Source organism: Oryzias latipes, chromosome 6 (assembly GCF_053564925.1).
Source record: "Oryzias latipes strain Hd-rR chromosome 6, Olatipes_Hd-rR_3.1".
In the NCBI taxonomy this organism is placed as follows: domain Eukaryota; kingdom Metazoa; phylum Chordata; class Actinopteri; order Beloniformes; family Adrianichthyidae; genus Oryzias; species Oryzias latipes.
In genome coordinates, this window is record NC_136242.1 from 26,398,033 (window position 1) to 26,411,991 (window position 13,959).

The 13,959-nt window shown below is 39.6% G+C and overlaps 1 protein-coding gene and 1 long non-coding RNA gene across 3 annotated transcripts in view; one reads left to right on the top strand and one right to left on the bottom strand.

Annotated features, from left to right (window-relative positions):
• fa2h (fatty acid 2-hydroxylase) overlaps window positions 1-13,959 on the top strand; it is a 55,495-nt gene that overhangs the window by 21,826 nt on the left and 19,710 nt on the right. The window contains exons 1-2 of one of the 2 annotated variants that reach the window (XM_023955940.2): window positions 1,571-1,587; window positions 2,920-3,232. In XM_023955940.2, the coding sequence (XP_023811708.1) occupies window positions 2,951-3,232 (282 nt within the window). In that variant the 5' untranslated portion in view covers window positions 1,571-1,587; window positions 2,920-2,950. Of the gene's footprint in view, window positions 1-1,570; window positions 1,588-2,919; window positions 3,233-13,959 lie in introns of those variants that run through there. The other variant, XM_078948907.1, reaches the window with a different exon arrangement.
• On the bottom strand, window positions 7,067-13,876 carry LOC144992473 (uncharacterized). Its single transcript, XR_013656449.1, has 3 exons — window positions 13,761-13,876; window positions 9,283-9,378; window positions 7,067-7,180 (listed from the first exon to the last, which is right to left on the bottom strand). It is a non-coding gene; the product is annotated as an uncharacterized LOC144992473 (long non-coding RNA).

The window sequence follows — 13,959 nt, forward strand, 5'->3', positions numbered from 1 at the left end:
CAGGTTTATTTCACTGCTCTTCAGACTGATGCTCTGCATCTTGACTCCTCTGCAGTGTTTTCTCCTTTTGAAGCCCGCGGTGCAGGTGTGTTTGATCGGGAGAAGAACATGATGATTGACAGTTGTTGTCGCTCTTTTTCTATGGGTTTTAGAGAAACTCGAAATTGCAAGATGATTTGCACGTACGTGTTGTAAATTTGGCGAGCTGATTTACGTACGTGTACATATTAAACTGCAGCATTATTGACGCGCAGATAGAGAAGAAGCGGAGTGACTTTTTAGCCAATCAGAATGCAGAACACAATACACGATGCAAATCCGTGAAGTAGCGAAACCGTGAAAAGTAAACCGTGTTATAGCAAGGGATCACTGTATATTATATACAGTATATACATCTTTGCAGTCAGAGCAAAACATGAAATGATGGACGCCTATTGAACTGCAATAACAACCACTGATGTTTTGCTCAAATATTTAGAACAATAAAAAGAAGGGAAAGTAAAAAACATATATAATCAAACACTAAAGGAGTTCTTGTTTAACTGATTAGCTTATCATGAACAAAAGTGGAGATTGTTCTTGTATTTTTACTTTTCCTGAATATAGATGAGCTGAAATATGAGCAGATGTCCTGTGAAACATAAAAAAGAGGAGTTGGATTTTTGAAAACCTGTTTTTCTGAATATAAAATGTCCAGGTATTAAATAAAACATTAGGAACTAAATTAAATATCACCTGAGATGTTTTTCTAATTGTGTATTAAAAGGAAATTTGGTGCAAAACTTACAGTAAAAATTGTTTTTCTGCCTCTTTCTGTCTATTCAGCGCAGCTTCACATCAGATCAGAAATAATATGACCTATCATAAAAGGGGGACGTGGAATTAAAATGTCTTAAATGTATACAAATAATAATAATAATAAGCTTCACATTATTAGCATACGCTGAGTAAACTAAAGGACCAATCAACCTGACTTCACTCAGTATTGCGTCATATCTCGTGCAGCATAGCTCACAGTCTCGCGCTGAAATTAAACAGGAAGCCTGCTAAACAAAGCGATTTTAAAGTTAAAATTTATTAAAATGATTAGAATCAAACTTCTAAATTGCATTTATGGAACAGGTTAGTGTGAACACATATTTATTTTACTATCAGTAGGCTTTACATCTTAGCAACAGGTGAGGAAGGCAACAGGTGAAGAACTGTCTGTCACCTGCCTGTCCCCAGACCACACCCCCGCCTAAAAGCTCAAGAACCGATCCCAAACCCGCCAAAATTATGTCCATCCACCTATAGCAATTTTGCCAGCAAAATCAGGATGAAAACCTCTCCATTGAGCTGGAAACCACCCAGTCTGGCAATGCTGACTCTGCTCAGTTGACAGGAATATACCATTGCTATAGAAGGACGGGGGAGGACCAAACACTTTTACATGATCAATCTTATGCCAGTTGAGGGATTTTGGGTGTTTTTTATGACTAAATAATGATGGACGTAAAATGTATTTTACGACATTTTATTAAATGTTCTGCTCAGGGGCCTTGAGAGTTGGGGGGGCCCCAGGTGATCGCCTATCTTTGCCTAATGGTAAGTCCGCCCCTGGTCTTCTGCTCTCTCTGGGATGGGTGGGAAAAAAGACCCCACTACAAAAAAAAAAAGCACAAACAGGTAGAACAAGACATTGTATGGAATGGAAGGGCCAGGTATGGGGGGCCCTTTGACACACCCTTCTTGAGGCTGCTGCCACATTGTTTTACGTGGAAATAATTCCTTTAGACTTACTTGGTATTAAAAAGTTTCAACATGTTCTGTAGGCATAAGAGCTACTATGTCTATTTATAAATATAATTGAATCATTTACATGTTTGAGGATGTATGCATATATTTTCCAATTATTTCATGACTAATTATCCTGAGTTTGAAAAATCTTTATGTAGAAGTATCTTTCTGTAGTTCTATTTGTTTTTGATTGATTGAAAATAAAACCATTTCTAAGCCCAAATTTCCGGCGTTTCCGACAGCACGCGAAGGCAACGCGGCACATGTGGTCAGTGAATATAAAACCCGAGAAACCTATCGTTTCAAAACACTGTTTACAGAAAACAAACAAAGTGTTGATTCATTCCTTTTCTACCGTTTTCTCCCTTTTGGGGTCACGGGGCTGCCAGAGCCTATGATCCTGGCCACTCGTGGGCGAAGGCAGGGGGGGGGGGGGGGGGGGGCACCCTGGACTGTTCGCCAGTCTGTCGCAGACAAACAGACGAAAACAAGTGTTTTTGTGTGTAAATAAACAAAAGCAACACATTTCTTAAGTATGTCGGCACTGTGTGTGTTAAATATGTCAGCGGTTTTAGGCGCTCCCGACTTTAATAATCCGGTTTTATGGCTCGGTCAGACTACTGCGTCTTGATGAGGAAGTGTTGCCAGACTACGTGACTCTTGGACAAACATGCGCTGTCGCCCTTCGGCACACGCCCAAATGCACTGAAGCTGTTCGGAAATATTTGCTCACTATTTGGGCTGTAAAAACCACGTAAAGCTCTATTTTTGTGTCTTATATCTCAGAATTATGATGTCACCTGTCCTTTAGCCCCGAACGTTACAAGGAACAGGTGCTTCCGAATAAAATGATCCGTTAGGGGGCGTCGAACATTGAAATGTATTGGGGGGGGGCTGCTTAATTGTTGAACTTACTTTTGGAAAAAAAAAAGGGGGAGGATGGGAGTGAGTTGTCCAAAATATAGATAAAAAATGAGTTGTTTGGTGGGTTAGGTAAGCAGTTTTGACGTGAAGTCATTCTTTACGACCCAGACCCCGCCCTCCCGCGGCGGGTGTCAACCGCAGGGTTCAGGAGTTCTTTCAGATATCAGTCGTCAGGTTCCCCCGAGGAGGTGTCTCTGTTCTCCTCTCTGTGTTCAGTGTTTGCTCCAGGTGGACCTCTTCTTCCAGGATGTCTCCGTCCACGTCCCCCCGCTTCTTCACGGAGAGGGAGGTGGCCCGCCACTGCTCCAAGGACTCCTGCTGGGTGCTGCTGGGGACCCGGGTGTATGACGTGACCGCCTTCCTGCGGATGCACCCGGGCGGGGAGGCGCTGATACGCAGCCGCTCTGGGAAAGACATAAGCCGGGTGATGGAGGGTCCCCCGCACCGGCACTCGGAGAACGCGCGGCGGTGGATGGAGCAGTACTACATCGGGGAGCTGGACAGGGAAAGCGGCGCGCATGAGGCACAGGTGAGCCTGACATCACCTGTAGCGCGTGGACAAACAAACAGGACACCCTTTCTTGTCACTTTTCTAGAGCTTTAATAAGGGTTTAATTAAAAGTTTTCTTATTTGTCTTCACAGAATTGTGTAATTCTAAGTATTTAGAAGCCAGATCACGCTCCCTGACATGTTTTTGTGAGAGCGCTGTGCGTAATGGACTTGGTGTTCAGTTGCTGCACTCAGGCTCTTTGAGTAACAGGTGTATTGTTGAGTGTCAGTTGACTTAAGGTGTTTTCTGTGCGCCATCAAACAAGCCTGCGTGCTCCTCCTCCTCCACCTGTATTGATCCTATGGGAGGAGAACGGGGAGCTGATGGAGATAGAGATGGAGGCTGCTTGTGAAATGTTCTGTGTGGAGGTGGGAAGCAGCAAAGCCGGGGTGGGGCTCACAGGTGAAAAGGTTGGGGATGAATGGGCGTGGAGGGCCGTGCCACACAAATAGGTGTGCAGAGGTGGGGGAGATGGGGATGGAGAGGGGAAACAGGTTTGTCCTGATGGAGGGTCATGACAGGCAAAATTGGTGAGAAACTGGAAACTTTCCAGCTCTTTTTTGTCACATAAAGCCACACCCATTGGAGCTGTTCCTACACGTGTTTGTTGCTCGGAGTTTGAGAGGAGAGTTTGCATAAATCTCCTGCTCAGAGAGCAATATTTACATGCCTGCCCTCTCTCAAACCTGCCTCTCTGGAAAGGAGCCTCAGCTGCTGAAACTGAAAAAAAAAGACAAATTCTAAATTGATTTGTTTTCACCGAATGAGCGGAAGGTGTTGGAGGCGGTTCCAGCGTCACACAGACCTTTGCACATCTTTTTTGAGCTGATGTCACGGCTATAAAAAGCTCCTCTTTGTACGTTCATTTCATTTGACTTTATTCTTTTGTCATGTTTTCTTCCCTCATAAAAGCAAATTAGGGGGAAAAATAAAAGACTGGTATTTGTTGGTGTATAACAAATGAACAAATCCTGAACAAGCTGCTTTTGTCATTAAAAGAAAATAAATCTTAGATAACCCTTCAACAAACTCACAAAGTGATTGAGAAGTTGTTTTCTTGCCTTCAAAGCAGTGATTAGTTCACTCTGACCTTCACAGAACTTTGTCACACTTTCACTGAATGTTAAACTCTGCCTCCGTTTTCTTTAATGATTAGTTTGACGGTGTAAATGTGTTCTTCTCAAGTCACTCCTCTGTGCCCTTGAATGGCTTTTTAATTGTTTTTTCGGCTGCATAGATTGTGGTATTGTGCTAAATGTTGTGGAAAGGATATAAGTTTTTATCTAGGCAGCTCAGCAGCATATCGCACGACTATAATAAGTTCTCAGAAGTGGCAGATTTTCACTCTCAGCAGCAGCTGAGTAAAATTCTGTTTAAGTTTGTTGTCATGCAAAGTGGTGTATAAACAATCACCCCTTATTTCTTTATTGGCATATGTATTTATTTCCAGGAAGTTTTTTTTAACTTGTTTTAATATAAAATCTTGTCCTTTTTTGCTGATAAGTGTGCTGATCCCAATCATATTGGGCGACACTCAAAAATGCATAAACTTCCGGGTGTAACAGAGATAATGCAGAAGGTCTTTGAGCTTTGATAGAAACTACCTGGGGAATCTAATGAAGTTTTAGTTTGAAATATAGCATATTTAGATTATTATTTAATCAAAATAAAGTTGTTGGGTGAAACTTTGAAGATATTTTCCTTCATCAGGTTTTACGTGTTAAACTTGTACTTTAGTCTCATTACAAGCATTTCTTTTTTGGATAGTAACGCAACAATACAGACGTCTCAATTCTAGTTTTTGTCTTTTTTGTTATCCATGTCAACATTTAATCAAATGTCCACCTGTTAAAATCTCAGCATCCTCTTCATGCTTATATTGCAGAGACACACAGTTGCTTTTGACTGATTAAAAAGTGATTTTGTGTCGGTTTCACTTTTTTAACAACTCCAGGAATAAAAAAGGAGAGAATCCGTACTTTTTGGGTCAATACTTTCAATCCAGATTAAGATGATCAAAATAATCACACCGCACAGGAAAGGCTTCACCAAAATGCAGTTTAAGAAAATATATTAAAAAAACCTTAAATTACTTTTTAGATTCTCAATGTATCCATTTCCTGCAATGCAACATTCAAATTTGTTTATTTATTTCTTTGATTTTATTTTTAAATTTGGATCATACAGTCAACCTGTACGAATCATTCTGTACGGAGAACAGGAGACGCTCTTTTTGTGTTTTGCGTTGTGCACATGCATGTGCTTTTTGGGGGCAGGTTTACAACTAAACAGCAGTGCTGTTGACACCGATAACAAATTTAACGGGTTAGTTTGAAAAAAAAATGTAATGTACTTTGCACAAAGTCAATTAGAGAGATTTTCACATTTCTAAGTCAGAAATGACTCGTGGAGTCATTGGTTGCATGATTTAGGCACAAAGAGTTTGGGAAACTGTTTTTTAATTCCACCCACAAAAACACAATTTTCTATCTTTTATTTTTTTTTAAACATTTTTTTCTCATACATGGTTAGAGCTGAGAATAAGGTGGGAAAAAAACGGTCATAAATACATCAACTTAAAAATATTGTTTTATATCCAACATGTGTCATCTCACCCTTCATTGGATAAAGACGGACAATAATTGATGTTTTTAAGTGAAATTTAATAGTGACAACTTCTCATTTACTTCTATTTTCTTAAATTCTTTATTATCAGTTTCTAATCCACAAAAACCTTAAATAATTTGAGAATTAAGAAGTTGTTTTTTGTTTGTTTTTAAGAGTAAAATGATAGGATCTAGTCTTCTCCTGCATTTTTTTCATAGCAGGTTAAGCAAAGACTTTAAGGAATGTTCCCCTGAGCGATTGTTTGGTTTCAGTTACTCCTTTGTTTGGTTTGGGCTCTGGCCTCCTTTTTGCTTGGACTTCAGTGTGGAGATAACCTGCCCAGGAAATCTAAGATTCTTTCTTCCAGCATTTTTGTTCCATTCGACATGTTTTGTGACGCTGCTTTCCTTTGAACTACATCCTCGTTTGGAGCAGTCAATGTTTTCCTACAGAACATTTATCGACTATGTGGCCCTGAAGACACAAATCTGAAATGAAACGTGTCATTAAAAGCAGGTTTTAGAATATGTTTATGCCACTAAGTGAACAAACACTGACCATTCTCTGGAATATTTCAACAGGGACGGTTATCAAAGTGTGAAATATTCAAATTAAATTAAATTCATGGAGGTATGTATTTGTAGAAGTTTATAAGTACAATAATGAGGTGGAGGAATTGACATTTTAAAGAATTAGATGTTTAGCAAGTATTTCTCAAAATAAACACCAACAAAACTATTGTGGGAAATTATGGTCACAGCAATATAAAGGTGAAGTTTGACCTAATTAATTAAGAATGAACGGTTATTAAAAAGCTGATGATTATATTTTGATAGAATAAGAAACAAAATTATGAGACAGATTATGAAGTTCCAGATTTTTAAATGCAAATTGTGCTTTTATTTATGTTTCCGTAAAGATTATTTCGTGACTGTAACCTCTGCCACACAATAACAAATACATAATACAATCGGAATGCAAGAAATTATTCAATAAAAGTGTGAGAACACACACACAAGAAAAAAATGCAGAAGCTTATAAAATATTTATGGTTTTTGAGCCTATAAACATGCAGCACAAAGCCAACCCTGTGACCGTACCGACGTCCACAGACGTCCTGATGAGCAGTTTGTTCTTCATCGTTCCACTCTTTCTCTGAAGCCTCTTCTCCTGCAGCAACTGTCCCTCCCCAACACGTTTATCTCCTTGGTGATAAATTACTCAAGACATTGTTTGTCTTTGACGCCATAGAGACGCTGCATTTAGTACACAGGAGAAGGTCCCAGGTGCAGCTCCCCCCCCCATCGCCACGGCAACACCTGGAATGGAGAGAGGGCAAGGTACAAGAGCGCTCGATAGGTGATGGAAGGAGATGGGAGTTAATACAGACATAAAGAGTTTTTTTTTTTTTTTTTACAGAAATTACTTGATTTTTTATTTTAAAAATGTACAGAAGAAAGATGTTTAAAATGTTTTGATCCATAAGACTTAATTGATATAATTAAAGCTGGTCAATTTGGCCGAATCCGAATTCTTCCTCTACTCCCACGGCTTCTCCCTACACCTACATTTAGTCCTCCAAATGGAGGCTATGTCCGAATTATCCATCCAAACCCCTAACTACTAAAAAACTATATAGTGCGGCACAATATAGTGCCCTGATTTTAAAAGCAATTCGGACACCATGCTCACCACTTTTTTTTTTTAAACGGCGGATATGACGTCATTGATTTCATGAAGTTAAAATCGAATAAAAACGAGCGTTTTGCGACGATTATTTATCAGTCCACTTTTCTGTAGATAAAAACATTGAAGGTTTATTACAAAAATACATTGAAATACATTTTTGGGGGAAAAATTGTTCTGATGCAATGCATTGTGGTCTATATTCGCCGATCATCGATGAACACTGACATTTTTTGATTTTGGAATATTAGATCCAGACAAACACACTAAATAGTGCACTACATAGTGAGTAGGGAAAGAATTCGGACACTACGGGAGAGTTATAGAAAAAACTGTTCTACTGCGGATGTCACTCCCACTCGATGATGTCATCAATAATCGTCCAGATTAGAGAGTAGCTGCCAGCATTTGGGAGTTGCATAACAACATGAGTTTTAGATTTTTAAAAAGTCATGCTAAAACAAAACCGTCATTACTTACATTTGCATGTAAACACCTGTGCTTCAGAGAACACCCATGTGAAGAACTTTCCGATTAACCTCGCAGCAGAGGGATAGAGAGGCCTCCACTGTGAGGTTTTCCCATTCAAATATTCTATTTCGGACACCTCCAAATGCCACCACAGTTGGAGGGATAGGGAGAAGCCGCAGGGGTAGCATTCGGATTTGCTCTTCAAATCAATTTAGTTGTTTCAGTTTTGTGTCACCAAAAAAATTAGGAACTTTTAAGTTATAAGAGTTGATTATGAAGCCTGTTAAGTCCATCAATAAAACTATTTATTGTGTGCCCTATTTATGCATTTCATTTTAGTTCTGCCAGTTTCATGCCTCCATTGTTTGCAAAGTTGCCTTTTTTTTAAAGCATTTTGTGCTCCTAATGCTACATTTAAAAGCAAACTGAAAACCCTATTAGAATTTTAACGATTAATTAGGTGAAAAAATAGGTTTAGAGAAAGTGGTGGATTTCCATGTTTTCCATGTTTGCAGACAGTGATGTCGTGTTGAGCAAAAAAGGGAAGAGCAATGGAGCTCAGACTTCCTTCGTCTAACGGTCAGGAACGTGAAGTTAAAGGTAGATAAAGATGGGGAGCTTGAATCTTTTCCTTCCCTCCACAAACAGACAAAGCAGACATTTCCAGAGAAGAGAGCAGGTCATGAGCCAACCTAAGGATTTGTCGGAATGGATTTGTGTAGGTATTGCCACCGTTTTCAGTCGAAAAGGATTTTTAATATTTGAAAACTTGTTTGAACGAAGAAGCATTTATCTCCGCTTTAAAGGAAGCAGCTGTGAGTGGAATGCCGATTCGTAGAGTGAGGATACCCAGAAACTTGCTCCGCCTTCTTTTCTTTACATCAATGCTGATGTTTGCCGTAGTCGTATTACATTACACACGGCTACACCGCTTTGTTTTGTTGTCAGAAATGAATACTGTGAGGGGGAAACAATCTCAGAAACACTTTGTGATCCAGTCGCTGTTTAATGAATTTGCTATAAGAAAGGAACGGAAGTCAAATAAAAGTAACTATATCTAAATGTATATCAAAGAAAATTGGAACATTCTATATTTATCTTGGTGGAATAATGCTGGGTTTTGTTGGTAATCTTCTCTGTGACACTAATTGTTTTCTTTTTATTTCACACGGACACTTAGAATCTTCTTCTACCTTCAAATAGAGCATGAAAACACATTAAAAAGACTTTGATTTTAGCAAATATTTAGATTATTTTGTAGTACCGTATCTTCCTGAAGCTGACGTTTCACTGCAGGACTTCATGGTTTGCTCATGTATTCCATCCACAGAGTCTTGTCTGCATGGTTTTCTGTTTCCTGCTAAAAAAAAAAAAAAAAATCAACCTTAAGATGCTTCTTCAGACCTTTTGTTTTTCTGTACCCCTCTGAGTAAATAACTTTTCACCAAATAAACCTGTTAATCCCTGCAGCACTTAACCTATTTACTCTGTTAATCCTGGCCTGGTGCTGTTTTTACTAGTTTGACCGGGTGAGTTCAGCCTTCGTATGGGACCAGAAGTGTCTAAAAATATGAAGAAAATTATTTCATATCTTTACTGCAGCTTTGACTGATTTGCTTTATTTTAAAGAACTTCACACTGTTTCCAGACTTTGTGCAGAAGAGGTGTAAGACAGGCCACGCTTGCTCCTCAGATTTCTCCTCCATCTAGCAGCAAAAGGGAAACCAGTTCCCTAACATTTGAGTCACGCTTGTGAACGTTTGCATGGCTTATCTTTGTGCACATTTATTGGATTTTTTTTGCAGGAGGGGCAACTATTGAAATTCCCACTGTAAGGTTAATTAATCATTAATCATTAGTGAATCCCATTGATTGGCTAAAGGTTTGCTTTTCTGCAGGGTTGTGGGCCCACGGACTGTGACAGCAGAGTCTGGGGGTTAAAATGCTGTTTAGCTCAGCGTTTGCTCTGAGTGTGAACAGTAACGTGACACCAAAGCTGGCTGCAACACAGAGCCTCTGATTATTGCAGATGCTCATGCAGTCCCAGCGCAGCCGGCAGGGAGACGGAGGGCGGATTCTCGAGTCACGGATATGCCGGCCCGACCAGTTCTTATAGTGGTGTAGAAAAGCTGTTTTGTTGCCTTATCCTACAAACGTGAACACACAACCTTCTGTCATCGAACTAAGCTTGATTCACACTATCTATCAGTAAAGTAACGCTCACATACATAAGATGAATGAGTTTTTCATGGTTGCAATTTTAAGAATTTAAACAGAAGAGTGCCTGACTTTAACATGCTTGCAAAAGAAAGAAATCTAGCTACATTAGAGGTGCTTTGTGGCTTTTATTTGCTTTGTGACACTCCGACAAACATGAAAACATGGTCAAAAAGAAAGAGGTCATTGCTAAAGCCACTCAGTTTTTCTTGTTTTATGGTTGTTTGTGTGGTTAAAATCTAGAGAGTGCCCTACATTGTTTGTGGTTTAAACCATGGAACAAAGGTCTTTTAGTGAAACCAGAGGAAATGTGCAGCCAATTACCTTATGCACAAATACTCATCTTGTTTAGAAACAGAGTAAATTTGAGAAGACATATTCTTCTTTCTTTCAACTGGTTTCCAATCAAATTTACCTAATTAAAGTCCTGCTCCAATCATCTTTTGATCCATTTTCTTTTGATCTATCCCAATGCTGTTTTAAAATGATGAATATGATGTTTTTAGCCAAAATCCTAAAACACGTGTCGTTTTCTAGAACACAGTCTGCAGAGCGGCAGAAAATCATCCCAAATTCAGCTCTGAGTTATGGGTGGGACCATTGGCATGAAGCAGCCCTGCCCCTACTTCCCAACATCCCTCTGTTTACATTTTTCTCCTGCTAGCTAACAGCCCCCCAACCCATCATTTCCAGTGCAATAAAGACACACTGCAGGCTGAAACGACCCAATTCCCATTTTTTTGTCCCTATGCGACCTGTATCTGATCTTTTCATGATAGTGACATACATGGATCTGAATGGAGCAGAGCAGGGAGCTAAGTAAATAATATTAATCTGATTTTTCTTGTGTCTGTGGAGTTCATTACTGAAGCTGGTATGACCCTGAAGCATGAGATTGCCATTATTTCACGCCTCACTTAATGCTGGAGGGTTTGGCCGTGTTCCTTTAGCTTCTGCTCCATCAGTGCAGCGAAAAGTTTGAGGCAAGGTGTGGTTATAACCAGTCTGAGTTAAGATTTGTGCGGGAATTCATTCTTTAAAACTCTGATTGCTGATTTTTTCTTTTCTTTCTTTCTTTTAGTTTTTTTTTTTTTTTGCAAAAATGCAATGACCACACTTGTTTTTACACTTTTTGTTGCACTTTAACGCCTCTGTGTCTCATCCCGCTATGGAACCACTGGTGTTAAATTCAGTCTTATTAAACAGAACTCATGAATAGGCTATTCTTCCTGTTAAATGTTTAAAAGGAGAGGTGCTTCGCCCCTGAGCGACCAAAGGTAAACATGAGTTATGACCTTTTCTGTTTTTTGAGCTTTGTGCTAAACTTCAACCCTGGTTTTACCGTTGGCATCCTCCATTAGATAAGTGCTGCTGACACACCTTAGAACAAGCGCTGCTGCAAACATACTACATACTACATTCATACGTTGAACTTGAACTATTCCCTCCCTGCGCTTAACTCCAAATACCAGTTTGTGATGAATGCATCAATAAAAATAAAAAAAATCAAAACCACATTTTTTAAATTGTTTTTGGCTTCTTGAGCTTTAAATATTTTTATCAATTAATCATAAAAGTTCAAATGGAACGCAGACTTGTTCCCTGGAGTTAAAAAAATAGTTTTCAAACCTTGTGTGATTTTCAAATATGTACTTCCAAAGTTTTTCAAACATTTTTGACTGAGGGACTCAAAGAACCTGAGGCGATCAACCGGAAATTCAAGTTTTGGCACCAGAAGACAACAAAGCGTGCCCTTGAAGGAACTTGAATCTTAACGTGGGACAAATTATTCATGAATTTGTAATGTGATTATTTTAAATATTAATTAGCTTTTTTTATGATCGCTGCACAATTTCTTTCTTTTTTCTTGACAATCGCACAATGTTTGAAAACTGCTTACATGTAACACCCAAAGGGCAGCAAAAGGCAACCTTTGCACGCATGTGGAGTTGCTCCACCCTTAATCCCAACCCGCCCTTTACTGCTGGTCATATAAAGGGCAATAAAGTTTAACGACAAAATCAGATTTTTTTTAAATAAATGTTAAAAAAAAGAAATACATCTAAAGAGTGACAGTTATTCAAAAGAGTTGGTCAGATTTTCATTTTTTCCCCTTTTTATTAGTGAAATATTTAATTCACATTTACCTTCATTGCTTTTATTGTGTTTAATCATTAACCCTCGACACATGTTACATGAAATGATGCTGGGAAGTTGATTTAATCAAGATGGAACTGATCATCAGTGACCCTCATTTATCGGTTAACTAGTTTACTGGCCAATCCACGACAGTGCAGAGAAGCAAGTGACTCCTGACATAATTCAGGATCGTCCACAACAACAACGACAAACGGGTTCTTGTAAATATTTTTCGAATTACAGCTGTAGTAAGAAAACAAGTGGAAAAAGGATGTCATTCAGATTCTTGGCAGAGTATTTTAGCAAAGTCTGTCCTTCTAAAGATGGGTGGATCAGTAAAAACACCAAGCGGTGTTAGAGGAAAGTCATTGGTGTGTCAGGTGTGAAAGTTCACCTGAAATCTGCTCTGTCCTAAAACGCAGGTTTTGGTTTGTTTGCAGGTGAATTCTGGTGCTGTTCTCTGCAGTGTGAACACAGAAGGACTATCCAGAAAACCTAAAACAGATTAAGGAACAAAGGTGGTTTTGTGAGGAGGTGCATGCACTTTTTACTACATGATTGTGAGGTTAGAGGCGGTACAAACTGGTTTTCTTCTTTGTGCTTTTTCCTTTTAATTGATCTGGGCTTGTCGTAGATTTATGCACCTCCCAAATTTCCGGTTGGTTTGGTTTGGTTAGCTCCTTTGAAAGGGTATGAATGTGAACCAAAGGAAATGAACCAGTAGAATTTATTAACTTTCTTGGCTCCAAATGAACCGAATTTCAGTCCTGATGTGCAGTGGTCCCTCTCGTTATCCCACATCACCATTTGTGGTCTCGCAGATTTTCTTCAGTCCAATTTTGTAACGGTGAATTGTGTCCTGCATCCTGATTGGCTGTTGACCTTGTCAATCAATCTCCGTGCTGTATATCATGTACAGAATGCGTTCAGTTTCCTAAATGTACATAAATCTTTGATTGCGATCAGATTTTTGAATTTTGATTTTATAATAAGGGTAAGGGTTAGGTTTAGGGTTTGCGGCGCCTTCCGTCCGTGAAACGAGGGTTCGATTCCGGGCTGCTCCCAATACCCTTCTCTGCTACTACGCCGGTTCCAAGCCCGGTTGGATTGAGAGGGTTGCGTCAGGAAGGGCATCCGGCGTAAAACATTGCCAAGTTACCCGTGCGACTCATCCTCGAGGGAGGGTTGTGTCGCTGTGGCGACCCCTGATGGGAGAAGCCAAAAGTGAAAGAAGATCTGTATCATATCTGTATAAGCTGACACACTGAGCTCCACTAGACATCTGTTTATCATGATTTGTAAACAGTTTGTCTTCTCTGTCCTTATTATTTCATACTCTAAGTAGTTCTGCCTTTTGCCTCCCGTCGTTTGCTGTAGATCGCTCACCGTTCCCCTGCTTCTTTGTTTTGTCAGGTCAAACTTGGTTCCCAACATATTGATCCTTTCTGACGTTTGCAGTCAAAGTCCATCCTGCACTCTTCTCTAACTCCTTCCCATCACAATCACTTCATTCACCCCCCCCCCCTTCCATGCTGTTGACACTGACTGCAGTTTGCGTGGAAATGGTACCAGGCCACATTGACTC